Source organism: Elaeis guineensis, chromosome 7, assembly GCF_000442705.2.
Source record: "Elaeis guineensis isolate ETL-2024a chromosome 7, EG11, whole genome shotgun sequence".
Taxonomy (NCBI): domain Eukaryota; kingdom Viridiplantae; phylum Streptophyta; class Magnoliopsida; order Arecales; family Arecaceae; genus Elaeis; species Elaeis guineensis.
In genome coordinates, this window is record NC_025999.2 from 87,404,302 (window position 1) to 87,427,912 (window position 23,611).

The following is a 23,611-nucleotide window of genomic DNA, read 5'->3' on the forward strand; positions in this document are numbered from 1 at the left end:
TCATTTTTTTTTGGCATTTTTTTTGGTTCATTTTTTCTCTATCATAATAGGGCAAAGGCTTATATTGATCTAAAGAAATCTTGGTCTAATTTCTTTAATTTTTTATTTAGGCATGTGTCAAATATAAAATTTATATAATAAGATTTAAAATCAAAACTAAGAATATGTCACTTACTCCAAGAAGATCACAGTACCACACAACTCCAGTAGCTATTAGATTATCTCTTCAAAATTTCATCAGCAATGCCTAAAGATCTTGATATAAAATTAAATCTAGATTTTAGATTGTTCACCAACAAAATCAGATGATTATTCTTTGGTTGATTCCATCAAATTTAGCAAAGAAATCATAAAAAAATTTATCAAGAAAGAAAGAGGAACTCACACATTCTTTTCCATGACGTCGTTCCTCGAGCAAGAGAGGAGGTGGCTTGTGTGAGGTGCTGGATAGATTCAACACAAAGAGGCACGTGAGAAAAGGGAGCATGAGGAGGCACTATGGTTTTTTTTTTGGAATCTGTGCAAATGCAAGGAGGCATGAGAGAAGAAAATAGGCATGCAATTTTTTTCTGGGATCAGTGCGTGTGTGAGAGAGGAGTACGATTTTTTTTTTCTGGGATCAGATGTTTTTTTCCCCTTAAGATGAGGACCCTCACAGGTGATGAGGCATCCCGAGATCAGTGCATGGGAGAGACACAGGAGAGTAAGGGGTGCATATTTTTCCCTCGAATGAAGACCCTCACGATCGTGAGGAGGCATCCTGAGATCAGTGCATCCGAGAAAGGTAGGAGCGTAGTTTTTCTTTTTTTTTTTGCCTGGGATGAGGATGCTCACAAGAGAAAATAGAGCACGAGCGGGCATGGCGCGTGAGAGAGGAGCTATAGGATTTTTTTTTTTTTTTGCATGGGATCAACATGAATGCGAGATGCACGTGGATTTTAGTTTTTTATTTTTTATTAGAAGGGAGCATCATGATCAATTTGGTTTATGTTTTCTTATTTGATAGGAAGTTCAAATTGTGATTCATAAATCTCTATGCTTAATAGGACTCTTTCTTATGAGCTTTTTTATCATATTTGTTCGAAGATTTTATCATAGGTCTCCATGCATCCATTCATAGGTCTCCATACGCAATAGGACTCTTGCTAGAAAAAGTCCTATTGAGCATCAAATAATGCATAAGAATTGATTTTAGAAAGTTTTATATGATTATTATGGGATATGCTTATTATGTAAACTGTATTTATTATGCATGCTACTAAAGCTATGTCACTGCATGAGTAAATTAGTATGCAACCTAAAAAAGTTCATCCATCATTAAGATATATGCATAATTGGTATGTCATATAGTTATAACAAATCAATTTATCTTTTTATATCAGCTTATATAGATCAAAAATTCATTATAGATTAAAAATATCATCGATAAATCATGTCAAAAATCCAAGAACAAAATCCTTCTCATCATATAATAAAAAAAATATAAAATTTCATATCTAGCATAATTGATTTAAGCACAAGATCTAAGTATACCTCTGAATCCCATGAACGAGCATGAATAAATCAATTATTTGCTTATTGAAGATCCTGCCTGTAAATCAGCTAGCTCTTATAATGCTTGATATTATCTAGTTGGTTGTAATTTTTTCTAGTTGAATCCTTCGACATATCATTAGTAATCATATTGGCCATATCAACAAACAAAGTTTACACTAATTAGTATAAGATAAAATATATATAATCTATCCAAAAGAAAGAAACTATGTAAAATTCTAAAAGATATTTATGATCTATAAATATTATTATGTCAACTAAAAATAATTTATACCAATATAACAATGAATTTTTTTAAAATAATTTTTCATAATCAAAAGGATATTGCATACTATCTAAAGAATTAATAGTTAGTACTAATACTTTTATATTAATTCATTCTATATTTAAGAAAAGAAGAACAAAATCCTTCTAAGCATTACATTAGAGGCGACAAATGAATCACCAATACCTTTGAAAGTAGTAATGGTACATATATATTGCCACAAATGCATATGGTATTTGTGATGGTAGAACTTTACTCGACTAATCACTATAATATTAGTGACGATGCTATTATCATGATCTATTACGTATGGTATTAGTGACGATGTATTTAATGCCGTCACTATTATGATAATTATTAGTGACAAAAAATCAAATCATCATTAAAAAAATATTATTATTAGTGAAGATGTCTCATATTCGTCACTAAAAATGATTTTGCCGTCAAAATTTTTTTATCCGCCAACATGAATGAGATATGAGTGACGGCTTTTTTGTGACTACATATGCTGTTATCACTAATACTAGATCTTTTGTGATAAGAAGTATCATCGCCATAAAAACGATTCATATTAGTGACAACTTTGATTAGTTGTCACAAAAAGAATAGTATTAGTGACAACTCCTGCTCGTTGCCATAAAAAAGTTGCCACTAAAAAGATAAATTCTTGTAGTCAAACAACCTACCAAGGAAAGCCCATTTAGTTTTGAGTATTATGTAAATGGGTATTTTTTTTCAGTGAGGACCATTTGTTTTGGATCAAAGGTCCAATAACTCATATATTATATAATTCTTTTCAAATATATAAATATAAATAACAAAAAAGTTGGTTACTCTATGGATTTGATGTATTTAGGGATGGTAATTGGAAGAATTTTTTTGGATATCTGATTCATCCCTGATTCATCTCTAATTCTAATAGGACTTATTTAATAATATTCTATAAAATTTGGAAAGATTTGAATGTACACACACATATACATATATAAATATATATGTGTGTATTTTAAATTTTTATTAAGAAAAATGTATAATGGGAGAAAGAGACGAATTGAAGTCCACATTGTTGGATGACCTAATAATTGCTCTAACCGATAAGCCATAATCGATAACCATTTTTAATTTGATGGATAATATATTGAGTAAATTACAAAATTTTCTTTAAAATTTTTGATTATTATATTTATTCTCAATAATTTATACATTTACATCCATGTAAATTAGCAGCTAATATAAGAAGATGAAAATACCCCCGAGATCTCTCTCTCTTTTTTACTCTTTTCAACGATGCTTCTCTATCAAATTCAATAAAAACCCATCATCCTTCGATCAATTCGAGGTCACCACCACCCTCGCCATCCTCGACGACACCAACATCAGTCAGAGTGCCCTCCAACTCAACCCCCACACCCTCAACAATGTTGAATACCTTGTCAACCAGTCCGACTGCATCCTCCTAAGCCACCCATTCACCCTATGGCAAGATCTCCCTGGCCGCAAGCGCATCTCCTTCAACACCCCTTCTCCATCAACGTCTATCGAGTTTGCAACACCATCCCCGATGAGGACTTTGCCTTCATCATCACCCCAGAGCTCGACATGCCCATGGCCCTCGGCGATGTTGGCTTCCTCGACCTCACCAATGCCACCCTCAACAGCAACCCCAACAACCACCTCATCGAGAATCTCTCCGAAGGCAATAATGGTAGCAGCGACAAGGCTGGCTGGAAGCTCGGCGTAGAGATCAATGTTTCAGTGATCGCTGTGGTACCGATAGTAGGCCTCATCGTCTTCTTTTATAGGAAGCAACGACCGGTGAGGGATGACTTGACAAACAAGTTGAAGCATTTATCAGGGCAACCAAGGGAGTTCATGTTTGATGAGCTAAAGCAGGCTTCTAATAACTTTGATGAGAACTTGAAGCTTGGACAAGGGGGTTTTGGGATGTTTCTTCTACATCAAAATTTATTTTACACCTTGGTTGGGAAAGAAGAATAGGAGAGAAAAAAGAAGAATGAGAGAAAAAGTTACTACTTTCTTTTGATTGGGAGTTTTTTTATAAAAAAAAGAAAAGAAAGAGAGAGAAATAGAGAAAATACAAATCTCCTCAAATCTATAATCTTTTTCTCTTCCAAATCGAGTAGAATTGGAGAGAAAAAAATTAAGAATTAGTAAATCTTTTATAATTTTCATCTGATCCCTCTAATGATAAAAAATAAAATTAATATTATATTTTAATTCTAAGGCTTATTTCATCCCACCTAAGCTTCTCATCCGATTAAGATTTTCGTGGATGAAAAAAATCAATAAAAACAAAAAAAATAGAAAAAATTAAAAAATAAGATCTTTTCTTTATTTTTTTCTTGAGTTTGTTAGATTTCTTTCAAGAATATAATAGTAAAAAAATATTGTAATATTTTTTTTCTTTTCTTTTCTTCTTTGCTTCCAGTCAAGAAGGGAAGAAATTACTTTCTTTTCTGTCTTTAAACTCCTAATCAAGAGAAAAAAAAATATTTACTTTTTTTTCTTTTTCTTTTCTCTCCTTACTAATTTTTTTTTCTTTTTCTTTCTTCTCCAAACACCAAACCAAGGCATTAGCGTGCATAAGGGAGTTTAGTTTCTTCTGCATCAGAATTTGTTGTTTCATGATCCATCCTACTTTTGATCTAAACTTTTCTTTTATTGTTTAGCTTGGACAATGGTGTTCTGCTCTTGGTATATCATTGTATGCCCAATGGCAGTCTAGACCAGCACCTGTTCGGCCAGCTAACAAGCCTCTGCTCAGCTGGACGTAGTGCTACAACATCATCACTAGTTTGCATCGGCCCTCAACTATCTCCACAATGGGTACTACCAGAAGGTGGTGCAATGCGACTTGAAGGCCTGAAAATGTCATGCTAGATGCCTCCTTTGTAGCTCACCTTGGAGACTTTGGCCTCGCCCGTGCCATCGATGTCGACAAGTCCTCCTTCATTGTTAATGCTAAAGATAATTTTTATTTCTCTTATTATTTTATTGTCCTCCAAATGGGAATATATAGATTACAATCATTGCAGCTCTAGGCCAGCTAGTACAACAAATATGGAGAGTGTTGATAGACCAGTTATTGCAACAAATATGGAGAGTGTTGACATACCAGCTATTGCAACAAATATAGAGAGTGTTGATAAGCCAGCTACAACAAATATGTAGAGTTGATAAGAAACTAAAATGGGTGAAACCAAATCTGAAAAGTGGAGCTCTGTGTTGACAGAAATCAAAATGAGTGAAACCAAATCTGAAAAGTGGAGTTATGCGTTGACACAACCCCTCAAGTTGAAGATTCGACATCACGAATCTTCAGCTTGTCCCATAAGAACCTAAAATATGAGGTACCCAAGGGCTTGGTGAGAATATCGGTAAGCTGATCTTGAATGGAGATGAGCTGCATAGATAATTGATGTCATGCAATACATTCATGAACAAAATAAAAATCAATCTTGATATGATTCGTTCGAGCATGAAAAGTAGAATTGGTCGAGAGATAAGTAGCTCCAATATTGTCACACCATAGAATGGGGGGCCATGTAAACGATGGCTTAGTTTCTGAAACAAAGACTCAAGCCAGATTAGTTCAGCTGATGCATGAGCTAAGACCTTGTATTCAGACTTTGTGGATGAGTGAGCAATTGTCTTCTGTTTGCAAAATATCCAAAAAATAAGGTTGGGGTCAAGAAAAATTGCATAACCCCCAGTGGAGCACCGATCAGTCCCACTATCTGCCCAATCTGCATCGGAGAAGGCTTGAAAAGAGTGAGAGGTTGATCGGCTGATCTGTAACCCATGATCAGCTGTTGCTTTAAGGTATCGTAAGATATGTTTGACCAAAATCTAATGATCAGTACTAGGAGACTGCATAAACTGACATACTTTATTCACTGCAAAAGAAATATCAGAGCGTATCAATATAACATACTGAAGAGCTCCAACAATGGAGCGATACTGTGTATGGTCTGGATAGAGAGCACCCCCTAAATCAGAATCCTGTGGTGGAGCCATTGGGATTTGAATAGGTTTACAATCAACCATGCCTGTCTTGAAAAGTAGATCTCTGATGTAGCGAGTTTGAGATAATAATAAATCAGTAGAGTTTCGAACAGCTTCAATTTCTAAGAAAAAATAGAGATCATTAAGATCCTTAATGAAGAATTCTATAGCCAGCTGACCAAAAAGTAGAGAGACCTGATTGGAGTCATTGCTGGTTATCAAAATATCATCAACATAGATAAGCACATAAATCACATGAGAGAGCATCCCAAAAATAAATAATGAAGGATCGGTCTTGCTAGCAATGAATCTCAGGTGGAGAAAGAACTAGGAGAGATGATGAAATCAAGCACGGGGTACTTGTTTTAACTCATATAGAGATTTATGGAGATGACAGACATAATCTGGATGGTTGCGATCCTCAAACCCTGATGGTTGGGTCATATAGACTTCCTCTATCAGGTTGCCATGTAGAAATGCATTGTGAATATCATCTAATTGCCGAATGGACCAATCTTGAGAGATTGCAAGACTTAGAACAGAATGAATTATGGTAGGCTTGATAACCAGGCTGATTGTCTCATTGTAGTCGAGACCAAGTTGTTGGTGGAACCCCTTAGCAACTAAGCATACTTTGTAGCGCTCGAGAGAGCCAATAGTCTTTTACTTGATTCTGTACACCCATTTACATCCAACTAATTTTTTTTTGTGAGATGAACATGGTATGAGAGATCGTGTACCGTTGCGAATAAGAGCATTAAATTCGTCAGTTATTGTAGCATGCCACTCAGAGTGTTTAGATGCCTACGTAAAACAAGGAGATTCTTTTGTGAGGATAATGGTGGTGAAGGTGGATGGCCACTTTGGACGGGGTCGAAGCACCATGGGATGGTCAGAGGAGGGTGTGTCTAGCTGGTAACCAATTGTTGGAGAAGGTGTAGGAAGGGAGGATAGTGCTGATAAAGGATTGCGATAGAAGTCAATAAGTAATCTGATCCGAACAGGTGCAGATTCATTAATGGTAGAGGGGCAAAGTGGCGTTAAGGCAGATCGAGACATCGGAGATGCTATCGATAGCGAGGTAGATAGACGGGGCAAAGGAGAATGGGAAACCGATGGAGGAACGGACGTTAGTGGTGGGGTGGTCTTTTGTAAAGGCTGAAGAGATGTAACACCCCAAAGAGGGGAAGGGGGAGATGATTGTGGTGGAGGATTTAATAGGAAGTGAGATTGAAAAGAAAAAGTAGATTCATTAAAGCGAACATATCTAGCGATATATGTATGATTTGTTATCAAATCGAGACACCGATAGGCACTGAGAGAGAGATTATAATCAAGAAACGCACACGATTGAGATCGGTACTCCATTTTGTGACGATTACAGGGATGAAGCTAGGGATAGCATAGACACCTAAAAATTCGTAAGAAGGTATAGGATGGTGGTTTGTTGTAAACGAATTCAAAGAGAGATACACCACTAGTTATTTTGGATGGCATTCTATTAATGAGAAAGATAGCTGTTTCAAAAGCATAGTGTCAGTACAACATGGGCATAGACCCATGAGTAAGAAGGGAGAGACGGTCTCCGTAATATGACGATGACGGCATTCGACAACCTCTTGCTGCTCATGAGTATGAGGAGCAGCCACACAATGGGTAATATCAATTTTACTAAAGAAATGAAGAAGAGAGTGAAACTCTCCTCTCCAGTTAGTTTGGATGGATTTGATAGTGCGAGAGAACTGCCATTCAACCAAAGTTTGAAATTATAAGAAAGTAAAAAACACATCAGATTTGCGCATTAACGGATAAAACTAAATAAATTTATTTTGATCAACAACAAAAATTACATAGTAGTGGTGTCCTAACAAAGATGGAGTAAGAGAAGGACTTCAAACATCACTATAAATAAGATCTAAGAAAAACTGACTGCGATAATGGGATGGAGACAAATATAACTTACTAGATTTACCTAACTAATATGAGGGACAAAGAGGATGAAGATGTATAGATTTGCAGGGGAGATTATTATTTTTCACCGTAGAGCGAAGCAAGCGATAATGTGGATGGCCCAAATGGTTGTGCCAACCATCAAGAGTGGTGGTCTTAGCTAGTGAACCGATGCAGATAAAGTAGAAGAGCTGGAATGGAGAGTGTATAATCCTCTTTTACTCAGATTGGATAACATTGTGGACTTGGGGATTCGATCCTTCACAAAAAAAAATATGGGTGAAATTCAAAAAAGATATTATTATCTTTTGCAAACTATTGTACGAAAAGTAAATTTTTGAAAATATAGGGGACATATAAGATGTTAAATAACTGAAAAGAAAGAGGAGTAAGGAGAGGAAAGAGAACCATGACCTATATGTGATATGTATAATCCCTCATCATTTCCTACATGCATCTGATCAAAATCAGTATACTTGTCATAGGAGGACATAAAATGAATGTAAGGAGTGACATGGTGAGATGCGCCTATATCGGGATACTAGATGAGGACAGTTGAAGGGTGAGAGGTAGGGAGAAGTGGCTGATTAGGATGATGGTAAGAAGGATTTAGATTTGAGTATGGTGAATATGAGAAATTAGCATTGGATTGTGGAGAGAGGATGGATAGGGCTGCTGAGGGTGATAGAAGTAGTTTGCATTAGAGTGGTTACTACGATTGTAAAAAGAATACCATTGAGAACCACGACCACCAAGAGGACCAAAACGACCACGACCTCGACCAAATAGGCCACGCCCCCCACAACCTCGAGTAAAGCCACGACCAATAGGGGACCTAGGGTTACTAGAGGAATGGGGGGATTGCTAAATGGTATTGACGGTTAGATTGGTAAAAGGGGTGGCATTAGCAATGATTAATTTTTTAAATACTCGTATACTTTCATGGCTAAGTAAGAACCTATGAAATTCAGTGTACGTTGGAGAGGTGTGTCGGTTGAGAATACTAGGGATCACATCTTATAAATCATCATATAGAGCATGCAGCACATGGAGATTAAATTCGATTGGCTTGAGGGCATTACTAGATGTAGCAAGTTCATCAGCCACAGCTTTTGCACGTCGGAGAAGGGATGTGACTGTCTCATCTAGTTTTTGATGAAAATTCTATAACTTTAGATGCAGAAACATGAGTCAGATAGGAGATGTTAAACCAAAGACTTCATAAAGAATGCTCCAGCACTCAAAACTGATCTCTTTATCAAGAAGAAGAGAAATCAAGTCTTCAGATAATGAAGCAACAAGAAGGCTTACGAGTTGGACATCTTATTGTTGTCAGGCAGCAACGGCAACAGGATCAGTGGGCTGCGAGTGAGAGCCATCAAGAAACCCAAACAGACTCTGACCCTTTAAGAAAGGAGTAATTTGCTTTCTCCAGATCAAAAAGCAGGATGTATTCAATTTGATGGATAGAAAATACTGCGTCGATGGGATGGTGAGAGGAGTTGTTGTGTTTGGTGGAAAAAAAGGAGAGGGATTGGACGAGATGGAGATAGATGAATCGGTGGTCATGAAAGAGCACCGAAGGAAGAAGAAAAGATACTCGTTGCAGTTTCAAGGCTTTGATACTATGTTAATCTTAAAGATAATTTTTATTTTTTTTATTATTTCGTTGTCTTTCAAATAAGAATATATAGATTACAATCATTGCAGTTCTAGATCAACTATTATAATAAATATAGAGAATGTTGATAGATCAGCTATTATAATAAATATGAAGAATATTGATAGGTCAGCTATTGTAATAAATATGAAAAGTGTTAATAAGTCAGCTACAATAAATATGAAGAATTGATAAAAAATTAAAATGGATGAAATCAAATCTGAAAAGTGGAGCTGTGCCTCGACTGAAATCAGAATGAATGAAATCAAACATGAAAAGTGGAGCTGTGCGTTGGCATTCACCAAGCGCGAGCTCGGCGGGGTCCCCGGCACCAGGGGCTACATCGCCCCAGAGTGCTTCCACACCTGCCACGCCACCCGTGAGTCCGACATCTTCGCCTTCGGCGCCGTCATCCTCGAGACCGTCTGTGGCCACCACCCCTTCTGCAACGTCGCCGGATTCCAGCTCCTTGTCTATTGGGTCTGGAAGCTATACCAAGAGAGCCATCTCCCTGGCGCCGTGGACCCCCGCCTCACCCATGTTGGTGATTGCATGGTCACTGACGTTAAGCGGCTCCTTCTGCTTGGGTTAGCATGCAGCCACGTCGTTGTCGGCGACGGTGCGATGGGCCCCTACGATGGCGTCGATGTCGCAGCGGAGCTTGGCCTGGACGTCTGGATGGAGGACCAGCTCCGCCATCGCCCATTCGGTCAGCAGCGCCGTGGTGTCCGTGCCACGGAAGATCATCTCCTGCCAAACAAAGTAATACCAGCTCAAGGCGATCATGTCGTCATGGTTGAGCTTCTCGGCACCTTCCAGAGAGAGCAGCACGTCCACAGAGTCCGCATTGCCCGACTGGCTAGCTCCGGCCTTCTTGTGCTCCTCTGTGATGCCACTAACCAGCTTCCAAGCACATGGCGCAATTGGTGAGTGGCACATCGCTGCTTGCGGGGAGGGTCGTAGAGATGGGCGAGCCAAGGGAGGTGGTCGGACCAATTGAGGGCCCCCAGGTGGTCGTAGAGATGGGCTCCACCCCGCGCACGCCACGTGTCGAGCTCTGGACTTTTTTTTTTTTTTTTTTTTGGGCTTCCGAACTCTCCCGAGCTCTCTGGAAGCTCCCCGACCCCTCGCGGACACCAACCTCCTCGGCGACCCGCTCTACGCACTACCCCTTCCCGCCGGTCTCCGCCGTCGCCTTCCTCCCAGCCTTCCCCTTCAATCTCCCTCAGGTGCCTTCCTTCCCGTAGATCGGAGCAAACCTCCTCCCTGCTCTCTTCGCCGCCACCTCCTACCGGTCTCCGTCGTCGCCTTCCTCCCCATCGTCACCGGCGTCAGCCTTCTCCTCCGATCTCCCTCAGGTGCTTTTCTTCCCATATCCGAAAAAGAAAGAAATGAAAAAAAAAAAAAAAAAAAAAAATACCCAACACAAAGTCCCCATCGTTTAAGCTTCCCTATTCAACGCTCCAAGCCTCCCACCTGGTTGGGACTCCTGCGGACGGAATAGATTGACGAAATTAAAAATGGGGAAAAACATAGGAAAAATCCACAAAAACATAGAAAATTACCCAACACCAAACCCTAGCCATCGTCTAAGCTTCCCTAATCGGTTGCTCCAAGCCTCCCACCCTATTGGGATTCCTGAGGATGGAAAATATAGAGGAGAAACAGAGGAAAACATAGGAAAAGTCAACAAAAATAGGGGAAAGATGGAAAAAATTTAAGGGTAAGACCTTTCCCCACATAGATGATTTTTTTTTTCTTTTCCCTTATTTTTTTTTTTCATTTCATTATCTTTTTCCGAGATCTGTGGGAAAGGAGAGAACTAGAGAGAGATTAGAGGGGTTTCTCAGGTTCAGATTGGGTTTTTTTCTGGAGTATATAGGATTTTATGCGAGTTGTGGCGGTGTGAGTTGGTCCCGAGCTTAATCTTGGTAGAAGGATGATATTTGGTAGGGTTTGGGGATTTTTGATCAAAAGGATTCTTCTTTGGCGGCAACATTTTTAATTTATGGGGCTCTGTTCTGATGATAACGATGTGGGGCTACCTGAAGGGGATTGCCGGTGGCATTTTTGGTGGAGGTATGGTTTCACTCTTGGTTTGGACTGACAGAAATTCAGCCAAAAGAATGGAACAAAGGGATGATCCATGCAAAAGAGAACCATTAGACAAATTGGATGATGCGATGCTGAGGATTATTGCTCTGCTTACAAAGCGATGAATCCAATATCCAATAAACTGTGAGCATAGAGCCTGCCACTTGCATCCATCCATTCCGAGACAAAATGCATTGAGGTATTATGCAGGACGCAATTGCAATGATAGAAGGAGATCTGAAACCATAAGGATAAAAGAATTTAGATGAAGCTCCTTACCAGTGCTCATTGAGACCATGTATAATCACCAAAATACCACTACTGGTGTTCTGGTGTACCGAACTCTTTAAGTGATCTAAACCTAATAAATCATGCGCGATTTAACAAAGAATATGCTTTATCCTGTATATTGATATTCTCTAACAGAGCCAATGCATGAGCAGTCAGTCAGCCTCTAATGGGCTAGCTGCAAGCCATTTAAACATTCTGGCTTCATATCAGAATCCAATTAGTCAGTTGTCCTTTGAAGCCTCAGGGGCTGTACATCTCAGTGTTTTGTAGCTGAGAAAATATCAAATGCTTGCACTATATGTTCCAGCAAAACAATTTGCTCATTGCAGGGAAATAAATAAATGCGCAGCAGCGCAAAATGCAGTTTGGAAAGATCTCCAGAGCTTCTTGCTGTGAAACCACTTGAGAAGTTCTGTTTGTGTTACTTTGACTTTACTGAAAACATGTGTACGCCATACTCCAAGTGAAATTATGATCATGCATTAAAGCATACGACCAATATTATTGCTTTCAGAACCCACAACGACATCCTTGCCTTGATCATTTTCATGCATTGAAGCCTGTAAGTTATTACAGCAATACATTCCAGGAGTTTTATTGAATGTTGAATTGGAATTTTTGAGAACTTTAAGTCATTAATTTTATGTTTGACTAATGACATGATAATGCAGGGAAAGAATAAAGCAAAAGTGACTTCAGATATGTAGCGAGATACACTGGAGTTATTACTGTTGGAGGAATCACCTGTTATAGAGGATCCAACTTGCCTTCTTGCTATGTGAGATTTTAAATCATTTTCATTGCAACTACATTTTTTTCTCAATTCCTGATTTTGATATCTTTTTAATACATGAAAATAGAGTAGCTTGATATGTTATTTAGTTTCAAGTGTCTGTATAAATGAGTGATAGATCATATGCTTTATAGCTTTATATCTATTTAATTTATGTTGATATCAAAGATTGATAGGTTGCTTATGTGATGATGGGCATGTATTGCTCTCACTCATATTATCTTTGAGAGATATTTTGTTTTTTCTCGGAGTTTTACAAGGAGAAAATTCAATACTTTCTAGCTGAAGTATTAAGCTCTTGCGGTATACATTCCAGGTATTCTATTAAATGTTGAAATGAAATTTCTAAGAGCTTTAAGTTGTTAATTTTATGTTTGGTGCCATGATATGATAATGTAGGGAAGGGATATTGCAAAGGTTACTTCGGATATGTAGTGAGAGATGCTAGAGTTATTACTATTGGAGGAATCATCTATCATAGAGGGTAGCATTCTTGTGGTATAAGACTTTGAATCACTTTCTTTTCAGCCACACTCTTGATTACTGATTTTGTTGTCTTTATGATACATGAAAAATATAGTAACTTGACAAGTTATTTAGTTTAAAGTGTCTGTGTGAAACCTGGAAGTATAGCTGTGCTTTGGCTCCACAAAGGAATAGAGCTACAAGCATTTAAACCTTCATGTTCAGAGTAATTAGCATGCAAAACTATCTTCATTTAGATTGAAGCTTTTGTCATTAGATCATTTATAACTTGGAAGTATACTTTAATTTTGACTTTGGAAAGGCCAGGGCATAATAAACTACATCCATCTAAATTTAAGGTTTCCTCATTCAGATTAGATTACTTTGGATGAATAGTCAAATTTTCAGTCTGGAAAGATATAGAGTTGCATCAGTTTAAATCTTGGCATTCAAAGGAACCAGCATGCAAAATTACATTCATTTACATTCTAGATTTTGTCATTCAGATCAAATTTACTATTAGCTATTTTAGATATTTTCTTATTACCATAATACATGTCGATGATTTAAATTTATAGAGGATTTTAGAGAGTGAAAACACGAGAAAGAGGAAGATTAGCTTTGAAAAAATTAGACATATCCAAGGTATTTTAGTTGATCAGGATTTACATTGAGTGACTAGAATAACTTTGAGTTTTGTTTTCAATATTCTACGGTATATCTTTTTTAAGTTGACTACTAAAATTATTATAGACTAAGAAACTCATGTACGACCGAGTACTTTGTTATCAGTTAATGACATGAATATCAAGCATGATCTAAGTAAGTCCTCTCTAAAGACACTGCATGTTTCACATCAGGAAGGTATATACGCTTCTTTATTTCTTCCTATTTCGAGGATGAGCAATCTCGACATGTTATTGTTCGTTTTCTTTTTTCTAAATATTATTAAATCTTTATTGAATATTTTACTGTGAGGTTATTTCAAAACAATATGATAAAGGTGGCCTCCGAATTAATTTACCCATATTTTCTTATTTATACTTCTTGAAAGAAGATTTTGGTGATATCAGCAATCCATTTGCACATTTTTTTTTGTAAGAGAAATCTCAAGAAATGGTAAGTCCTCTTTCATCTTTTAATGTCACTAGACATGGTTTCTTGATATTGATATGTTCATTTTTTCTATTGAGAGAATTTTATTCACGCTTCTTTCTTTCTTTCTTTTTCTGATGGTAAATATTTTTGGTTGACTTATACAAAATATTTTTGATTGAGTAGGTATAGCTGTTGTTTGTTTGTTGGGTATGTTCTTGGATTGGGTTGCTGCAGATGACGAGTATGTTCTATTTCTATGTTTGTTTCCTTTATTTTGGATGATTTTTTTGGTGTTGGTGATGGTAGGATTTTGTGATCTACGTTATAGGTTTGGTTTATAAAGATCAATTTTGTTCATTTTGGATGCTTTAGCTTGGATTTATTCTATGTGCAGCTGTTTATTTTAGAGAGATTTAGATAATTGCTTGTGCTTCATCGAGAAAGGATGAGAAAAATGAAGGGATCACTTGCTGGAATTTACTTTTAAGAAGGAATTTGACCTATAGAATTTGGTTGTTTGGATTAGAAGTTTTTAGGTAGAACTTCCTTCTAATACAAATTCTTCTTAGTCCCTAATTCTTTTGCTGCCAATGGCAAAGAAAAATTATGCTTCATCTAAAATTTTTCTGTCTTACAAAAATTTTATACCTTCTAAATCCTCTATGTTTAATGACTCTTATGATTTAAATTGACATATTTTATGTGCTCTTTGAAATAGAGAAAGAGTGATGTAATTCTGTAATTATTTGTTAATCATATAGATCAAGTATTTAATAAATGAAGAATGAGTATAATGCTAATTCTTATTTATATATCATCTGGATCTTGATATAGTATTTAACATTCAATGCAACTTTAGCTTTTGCTTGTCACTATATATATTTTTTTAATGAATTAATTGAATCCCGTTGCATAGTGCGGGTTATTTGCTAGTATCCCATTATTGTTTAGTGCTGCGGCCTGGAGGTGCGGGCGAAGCCGGGCGTGCAGTGGAACTCTTGGAAGGGACGGAGGGTGCCGAGGTGGAGGAAGTTATGAGATTTGTTTTATCCTTTTTTGAGGCTATTTTGATTATTTTAAAAATTTATAATGATGTGATAATGAGGTCCAAATTAACGTACTATCTAATGGCATGGGTTAGACTGTATGGTTGACTAAAATATTAAGAGTTTTGCTATGGTGCTCCAAAGGATATTTTAATATTTTTACTTTTTATCTATTGCTGACCGTCGGATTAAACATGGACCATTCAGATTTCAGCTAGATGGAGTGTCCATATACGTGGCTGGTGCAGTAAATATTTCAAAGGTTAAGGTTATTTTATACCATAATTTTTTTTCTTTCAAAAAGTCTTCTCTTTCTTCTTCATGGGCCACCGAAGGGGAGGGGGGGGGGGGCGCTGGTGTCTTCAGGCTATTGGGGTGGGGGAGCGCTACGGGCTCTGGAGGTGGGGGGCGGCGGTGGCGTCACGAAGAAGCCGTGGGCCGTTGGGGGGTGGGGGAGCAGAGGGGAGGAGCGCAGAGCAGCGGCCGGTGTGGAGAAGCCGCTGGCCGCAGGGGCGGAGGCATGCGGAGAAGCTGCCGACCGCAGGGGTGGAGGCGCGGAGAAGCTGCCGGCCGTAGGGGTGGGGGTGCACGGGGAAGCTGGAAGGGGCGCGGAGAAGTTGCCAGCCATGGGAGGTAGGGGCGCGGAGAAGCTGCTGGCTGCGAGGGTGGGTGGAGCGTGAAGAAGCTGCCGGGCCATCCAAGGGGGGTTGGGAGAAGCTGTGGCCACGTGGAGGGGGGGTTGGTGTTAAGGGGAAGGATGTTGGTGCGAAGAAGCCGTGGGCCACTGGGGGAGGTAGAGCATAAGGAGGGGCGAAAGAGGATGGAGGAGCTGCACTGACAGGGAGGGTGTGGTAGTGTGTGGGGAGGGGGGGAAGAGGATGGAGTCGGGAGGGCGGGGAGGGGGGGAGGAGTGGTGTTGGTGGCGTGGGGAGGGGGGAAGAGGATGGAGGAGCCGTGCCAGTCGGGGGTGGGGGGAAGGGAGGGGGTGGTGTTGTGTTGGGGGACGGTAGGCGGAGAGAAGGCACGGGGAGGAAGAAGAAAGAAAAGAAAATATTAAATTTTTTTAAAAAAAATAAAATATATAAAAAATAATTATGTATAATATCTTAAATAGTTTTTATAAAAAAATAATATAAAAGAGTACCGCAGTAAAATTAAGTGGATGTATTGTAATTTAGATTCATCCTTCGAGAGATTTTTGTAATTTATCCTAATATATTTATATGCTTTAAACTCTTGCAAATGAATACCAAAACAAAACCCCTAGCCATCGTCTAAGCTTGCCTGTCCGGCCGCTCCAAACCACCAACCCAACTAGGGCTCCTGTGGATGGAGGAAAAAAAAAACAGAGGAAAAATAGGGTGAAAACATAGGAAAAATCAACGAAAACAAAGGAGAGAAGGCAAAAACTGAAAGGTAAGACCTTTTCACATATAGATTGATCATTTTTTTTGTTTTCGCTTATTTTTCTTTTCATTTCATTCTCTTTTTTGGAGATCTGTGGGGGCGGAGAGCACCTGAAGGAGATCGGAGGGATTTCTTAGATTCCGGTTTGGGTGTTTTCTCGAGCATATTGGATTTTGTGTGAGTTGGTCTTTGAGGTTTTGAGATCTTAATCTCGATAGAAGCATGATCCTTTGTAGGCTTTGGGGATTTTTGATTGAAAGGATTCTTCCTTGGCTACAAAATTTTCAATTTATATAGTTTTGTTCTAATGATAATATGAATATGATAGCAAATCCATGGTGTGAGACTTGCACTAGGCTAAGTTCTACCTTTTTGAACGATGCATAAACCAATGATTTAAGTCGCGACGAGATGGGGGTCGTCCTTACTGTCCCATCTTGTTCCTTTGAGTTTCCGACATCAGGGACGAGTGCGGGACCCCGAAACGCTTGTCCGGCCTCCATCCCGGCCATCTCAGCTTCATCCCACTCAAATCAGGTGCTGGTACGATCGTCCCGATCGAGCCCTAGTGTGGGCTTTCGTTGCCGGATGCCAATGATGAGGGAGAATGGCCCATTCGCCACTGGGAAGGGGAAAGGAATGAAGGAGAAGACCATACTAACCTTGCCGACTTCTCCTTTCTCCGTTGGTGCGTCGGCATCAGCATCGTCGTCGGAGGAAGCACGGGCACGCCGGATGGAGGACACCTCAGGATAGAGAAGAGAGGAGGGAGAGGAGAGGGGAGGATGTCGACGGCAAGCAAACCGAGACGGAGGAGGAAGACCGAAGGAGAGAGGAGCGGAGGAGTCTCGGTCGCTCGATGCGGAGGGGAAGAAGAATCTTGATCGCTTGGCGCGGAGGGGAAGGAAAGGGGTTTCGAGGCCGTTCGATCGTGCACCATGGATAACTTAGGAATACCGTGGCGTGTTCAGAGCTGTGGGACAAGATTAGGGAGAAATTATTGCATGTACCAAGTGAACAGGGCAAATCCCGAAGCATATGCACGGTGGGTAGTGCGCAATCAGGAATCCGTGAAATACAAGAGGTAGTGTGGCGTGGCATGTTATCCACCGTGGGATTTGCGACGGTCCAATTTTATTCAGAATAATATATAAAATAATATATAAATTAAATGACAAACAAAACATTGCATGGGATGATGGGGTTGGCGTTGAAAGGGTCGGATCAAAATTTATCAATAAAAATAAAAAAAAACGTGTACCGGGATGCTTGACCGGGATGGGGTGGGACGCGGGGCATCCCGTTCTAGCCAAAATCGGGACACCCCCATCCCATGGGATTTCAAATCTTGGCATGAACAAGGCCTTTCTCTCGCTATTCAACTCCAAGGGCTAAATGTGTGTCATAGTAGCTTGCACCGGCCACCACAGAATGAGAGAGTCAAAGACTAGGGCTCCTGGTTTAACATGTCGTTTTCCTGACTTCTTGAACATCATCTTTGTAAGATGGAAGGTGGTCTAATTCTTTTGAAAGGTTGGGCAGGAGTCATGCTGAGAATCAGAGATTGGTTGGACCAATAGAAATCCAAGGTAAATTCTGCGGGTATCCTTGCCATCCCTAGATGTGTTGAGTGGCACATCTGAACCAATTAGTAGGTTGGGATTGGCTAACCAGAACCCTCCCCCTAACCTTACCGACATCGGGTTCGTTCCAGGTCTGAAATTACGACCCCTTGCTGCGAACGATGTTAGGGTGTGTCCTGGGGATTCGAAGCTGGAGTGCAGACAGTGATGGGGAGGAAAAAGAGAACGAGAAGACTCATCCATCTTCATCCCAAAAAAGAAGGGAAAGAAGCAACCCTTCGGGGCTTGCCTTCTTTTGACGGCTGTCAGCACTCTTGCTGGTAATCTTTCTCTCCCATATCCGATATCTTTTCGTGTCTCCGATTGATTTGCGGTCAATTCTTGATTCGTTTTTATATCCGATTGAAGCTGTTTTCCCAAAGGGCTTTGAGTTTTATGGCCATTTGTACATCAGATTTCTAGCTGCTAAATGATGGGTTGTTCTTGAATTTTGCTATCTGGATGCAAAGATGTGTGGTTGATTGATGTTTTCAGGACCTGTTCTGGATATTGAATTCCTCAGGTGTAGAATTTTGGTTTCTTTTCTTCTCTTTCTTTGGATATTGTTTTGTTGTTTTCTTTGGAAGAATCTTTAGTTCATGGCTGTTGTCACATCAGATTTCAGGTAGCTACTGGACACCCAGATTTTAGGGTTTAGCAGTTTAGGTGCTAGATTGTTGGTTGGTTTGATGGTTTTAGTCTTTTTCATTTTTGTTATTTTGTGGATTTTGTGATGGTTTGATATAATCCTTGTGAATGTTGAGATTTTTGTGGTTGTGACACCAGACTCCTAACTACTAAAAAAGGTGTTCTAGGGTTTTATGGTCTGAGGTACTCAATCTTGGGTTTGTATGGATATTATGATGAATTGATATAGTTTTAATGTTCTTAGGAATGAAGATATTTTGAATTTGGATGGTTGGACACGGTTTATAAGGTTTGAAATATTTTGATCTCTGGAATTGGTATTCTAGGGTTTAATGGAATACGCCGATGTGGTACATAAGATGTGGAAGGATTGAATTTTTTGTAAGTTTGAATTTGGGCCCATCTGTGGGTTAGCACTATAATATGCATGCAGCTCTTTCTTTATCGTTGGTATATTTTTGGTGTTTTTAATCCACATTTTCTTTGTCCTCTTTGTTATCATTAATACTACTTTTTAACAAGCAATTCTAGATTCTGCTAAGAAATATTGATGAATTGTATTATCGGTGAAAGAATGAAATGGTCAAGCTTGTGCCCTTTTTTTTTTTAGTGAGATCTGTATTGAGAAGGATAGAACCTCTGGGAACTCTTCGAGAGGAACGAGGGAAAGCCCTTTTGATTCTTGACAAAAGGAAGAAACCTCTGCCTACATTCTTTCTTTATTGTTTTCAAGACAAAGGATCTTTCTTTGGACTAATAGCACCAGATAATGATGCTTGCAATTTTTACAAGATAATTTTTTTGATTTGGTCTATTTTGTCTCTTGTTCTTATATTTACTTGGCTGTTCATAAACTGTTGTTGGCCTTGTTTACAACTTTGGCTCTAGGTCCTACTTCCTCTAGCTTTATTCTACTGTTTCTTCACTTGAAGATTATCACCACTCGACCTTTAAAAGTGAAGATGGAGAGGTAGTACAATCTTTTGTGAACCTTTGCTCTTTGGTTGATGTAGGTTCATGTTGTTTGGACACTTCTTGGTTTGATTTGAGCTTGGATACTTCTTGGTTTGATTTGAGAAGGTTTACACAGTAGTATGAAGCTAAAAGTGGTATGTAGGAAACTGTATGATTATATTCGCTACGATCTGAAGGAAATTGCTTTCCCTTCTTCTCTGCCTGATCCCCCGCATATCAAAAAACGACGGAAATTGACGTGGATAGAGCGGTGGTATGTTTTGAAGGAAGCATCTAGGCTTTATGCAGCTAGCTGGGTGCGGGATATTGGGCCTGACCTCAGACCGAACGACTATAAAAAGGATTCAGGGGATGATAGCAAGCCTCATGAGGAGAAAGCTGCATCTAAAGAAAGAGAACCTCGACATTGGAGGATCTTGCGGTTGCAGCAAGAGGTGGAATGGAGACCTTAAGGCCTGCACTGCAGCGTGTGTATATGACACGCGCCTCTGCATACAGAGATGCACTTAAAAGCTTTATAGAAGGTTATCAAGAAGGGATAAAACAAGTGATGGAAGAGAAAGAAGATGCGAAGCCTCAACCGCAAAATGATGAACCAAAGAAATCAGTATGATCTTTCCTCTTCTTTTTATGTTTTTGGATGTTACAGTATCATCTTTCTTAATGGGACGAACTTTTGTAAGTTATTCGCTATGAATTTGCAGTTAATGTCCAAAAGTTACTAAAATAAAATAGCATCTAATGGTATAAACTCTAGTGTCACAAATTCTTTCCGTGCTTGGATCTGGGCTATAGCATAGTTTAAACGTTGTTCCCTATCCACCCCCTGCACCCCCCCTCTAGCCTTGCATTTTGTTGGATAATAGAGAAAGGACTGTATGAGTGCATGACTGAGTCTTCCGTTCACTGGATTTTAGCTTGCTGCTACTTCTAGGACTTCTTAAATAGTTCCTTTTTACCCTTTGGATTACTTACAGTGCTACATGAGGCTTATATATCATGGTCAGCACTAGTTGGTGCAGCCATTAAATTTTAGTGATTTGCTGCTTAGACGACCACCAGCACCAGATCTATCTGGTAAGAAATTTTTGATGGATTTTTGAATTCTAAACTGCAGTTTCGAGTTCTTGGAGTTTCTATTTTTTTTGGTTGCAAGTAGTGTGTATCTCTGTTTACATACCCACCTCTATGTGTATCAGTTGAAGCGGCATGACAAGGATATTACAATCACCTGCATCCTGTAGTCTCAAGCGCGTATAAAAAATTCTGTTTCTTCTTTACTTAGAAATATGCAGTTTTTTTTTTTTTTTAAATGGTTAACATCTGTCCCTGCCTGATGACAGGGCAATTGCAATCACCTGCCTCCCAGTCTTAAGATCATATGAAAGGGATAATAAAAAAGAAGTTGAGTGAGATCGGTAAATATTTATTACCAAATCTTGAATTTTTTATTGAAATAATATTATTTTAAAAAAATTATCAAAATAATATTATTTTAAATTATTTATCAAAATATTGTTCAAAATAAAATCGATCGTAAGATAGAGTGGTTTTATGTGCTACCTCATCACAATTTATGATATATGAAAGGAAGAGTTAGATATATGAAAGGAAGAGTTAGCAAGTAGAGATTCGTTCCATTGAAGAGCAATTTATAGAGTGGTCTTATTATAGAGGGCGCATGAGGAGGGGCGGTGGGGATCAAGAATCGAGGGAGAGAGGAGAGGAAGGGATGACTTCGGAAGAAAGGGGAGAGGGGGGTTTAGTTTTTTTTTTCCCAAGTGATGGAGAGAGGGGAGGGAAGGATCTAGATTTTTTTTTTTTTTGGTTTTCACACCTAAGTCGTCAGGCGATCTTATAAGTCGCTCTTTCATAGAGCAGGTCTCTACTTACTAACTCTCCTTTCACATATCGTAGATTGTGGTGAGTCAGCATATAAAGTTGTTCTACCATAGGATGATTTTATTTTGTACAAATGATATTATTTTAATAATTTTTTTTAAATAATATTATTTAGGTAAAAAAATTTTAAATCTTTTAATGTAGATTGAAGTAAGTAGCAGTGAGTCTCGGAGGAATGCGACTCATGGATTGGAAAAAGTAAGCTCTATATGGACATTAATCTCTCTATAGAGTGAATCAAGGGGTGGCAGCGAAAGGGTGAAGCCGCCGTGGCTTTTATATACTCCTCCCTTCACTCCCTATCTCTATAGAGCTAGCATGGTGAATCATGGATTATCACCCCCGCTTCTTTCAAATTTTATCTCCACGAAGCTGAAGCAAAGCGGGGAATTGACCATCAAAAGCATGTGAAAGGAATGGTCATTAATAGTTCCACCTTTTCTATGAGTTGGTCATCTTTCTCTTATTGCACTTACGAGCATGCAAGGGAAACTAAAAATGAATTATGTGGCAGGACACTTTCTCCATGTCTTGACTCTTTTCGCATGACTTCAGCTCTCCATTGATCTCGATGCAGAGTGTTCTTTGCTCAATAACATGAAACGAGAAACAGGCAAAGTGTATATCGGAGGCAGTTATACCAATTTGTTATTATCCATCAAGAGGGCTATACCTAGCGGTTGCAACCTTCTATTTGGAGAAAGTTTGGGGTTGGTATTTTGGGCGTTGGGTGGTGGTTAAATTTTCTTCAACTGATTCTAAAGGTGATGCTATTATTCTCTAAAGAAACTAAAAAAAATGATAAAGTAGATAGGTGTGGATCTACGATGGCCCAGATTAATTTTACAATTCTGTTACACTTCAAAAAGGAATCGTGCAAATGGCTGCCAGTGTTCTGCGATTCATTACCATCCAAGTAATGCCTTGCTTTTGTTGGTAATATAATCTAATTTTGGTCAGCTAAAGCTTCCGAGCACAAGTGGCTCATAAAACTCATTTTATTCGTGGAAAGAACTTTTTTTCTTAAAAAACTACTTCTTGTGAATGTAATATTCAGAGATATAGCTTTGGTATGTTTGGTTGCTCATGACAATATAATTTATTTCATAATGATTTATATTTGATTATCTATTTTTTTTAAAAAATTATATAAAATATCTATTATGTCCTTAATATATGTAAAATCATATTTTTTTTCTCCAAATTTCTATACAAATATTAATTTAATATTTATATTAATATAAATATAATACTAATATAATATTAGATCATAATAACTTATTATATTAATATATGTATTAATATAATATTAATATAATTATTAATATATCAATATTTATAAAGATAATATTAAAAGAATATTTTCAAAAAAATTATTAATTTTCATTTCACAAAAAAATTTAAAATCATTTCCTCCATAAATTTATATTTTTTTATGAAATATATCTTTTTATGAGAAAATTTTTTTTTATTTTTTTTTGAAAATTCTAACCAGACAGAGAGAGACTCCCTTTCATTTTTAAGAATTACCATTTTTCTCCCCCCACTTCTCACGAACGAAACGAGTCCACGATGTCACTAACAAGCACAACGGCATCACCCCGGTGGGCCACTGGCCAGAAAATACCTGTTTTAAACCGTGACAAATAGGGTGTGGCCCGAGTTTGTCCTACTTGTTATCATTCATCTCTTTAATGCAATCCTTTATAGGGGTTTTACGATTGGCGTTTCCTAACACCTCTCTTGCCGATTGAGAAGTCTGAAGGGACTTGTTCTCCTCATAGTCTGGTTCCAAAAAGGACCGCATGATAATCC

At 38.5% G+C, this 23,611-nt stretch overlaps 1 protein-coding gene, 1 non-coding gene and 1 pseudogene across 3 annotated transcripts; all 3 read left to right on the top strand.

Annotated features, from left to right (window-relative positions):
- The first annotated feature begins 3,295 nt into the window (after positions 1 to 3,295).
- Positions 3,296 to 10,385, top strand: LOC105048786 (L-type lectin-domain containing receptor kinase IX.1-like; annotated as a pseudogene).
- Positions 10,386 to 10,542: 157 nt separating this feature from the next.
- Positions 10,543 to 15,385, top strand: LOC105048715 (uncharacterized). 2 transcript variants are annotated; one of them, XR_012142986.1, is made up of 4 exons: positions 10,543 to 10,813; positions 12,512 to 12,618; positions 14,380 to 14,437; positions 15,113 to 15,385. It is a non-coding gene; the product is annotated as an uncharacterized protein (transcript). The 2 variants fall into 2 exon arrangements; XR_012142987.1 differs by lacking the exon at positions 14,380 to 14,437.
- Positions 15,386 to 16,296: 911 nt separating this feature from the next.
- On the top strand, positions 16,297 to 20,645 carry LOC140850760 (uncharacterized). Its single transcript, XM_010928135.4, is given in 3 exon segments — positions 16,297 to 18,552; positions 19,933 to 20,293; positions 20,296 to 20,645. Coding segments are annotated over 2 exon segments (492 nt in total). The 5' UTR covers positions 16,297 to 18,552; positions 19,933 to 20,013; the 3' UTR covers positions 20,508 to 20,645.
- The last annotated feature ends 2,966 nt before the right edge of the window (positions 20,646 to 23,611 follow it).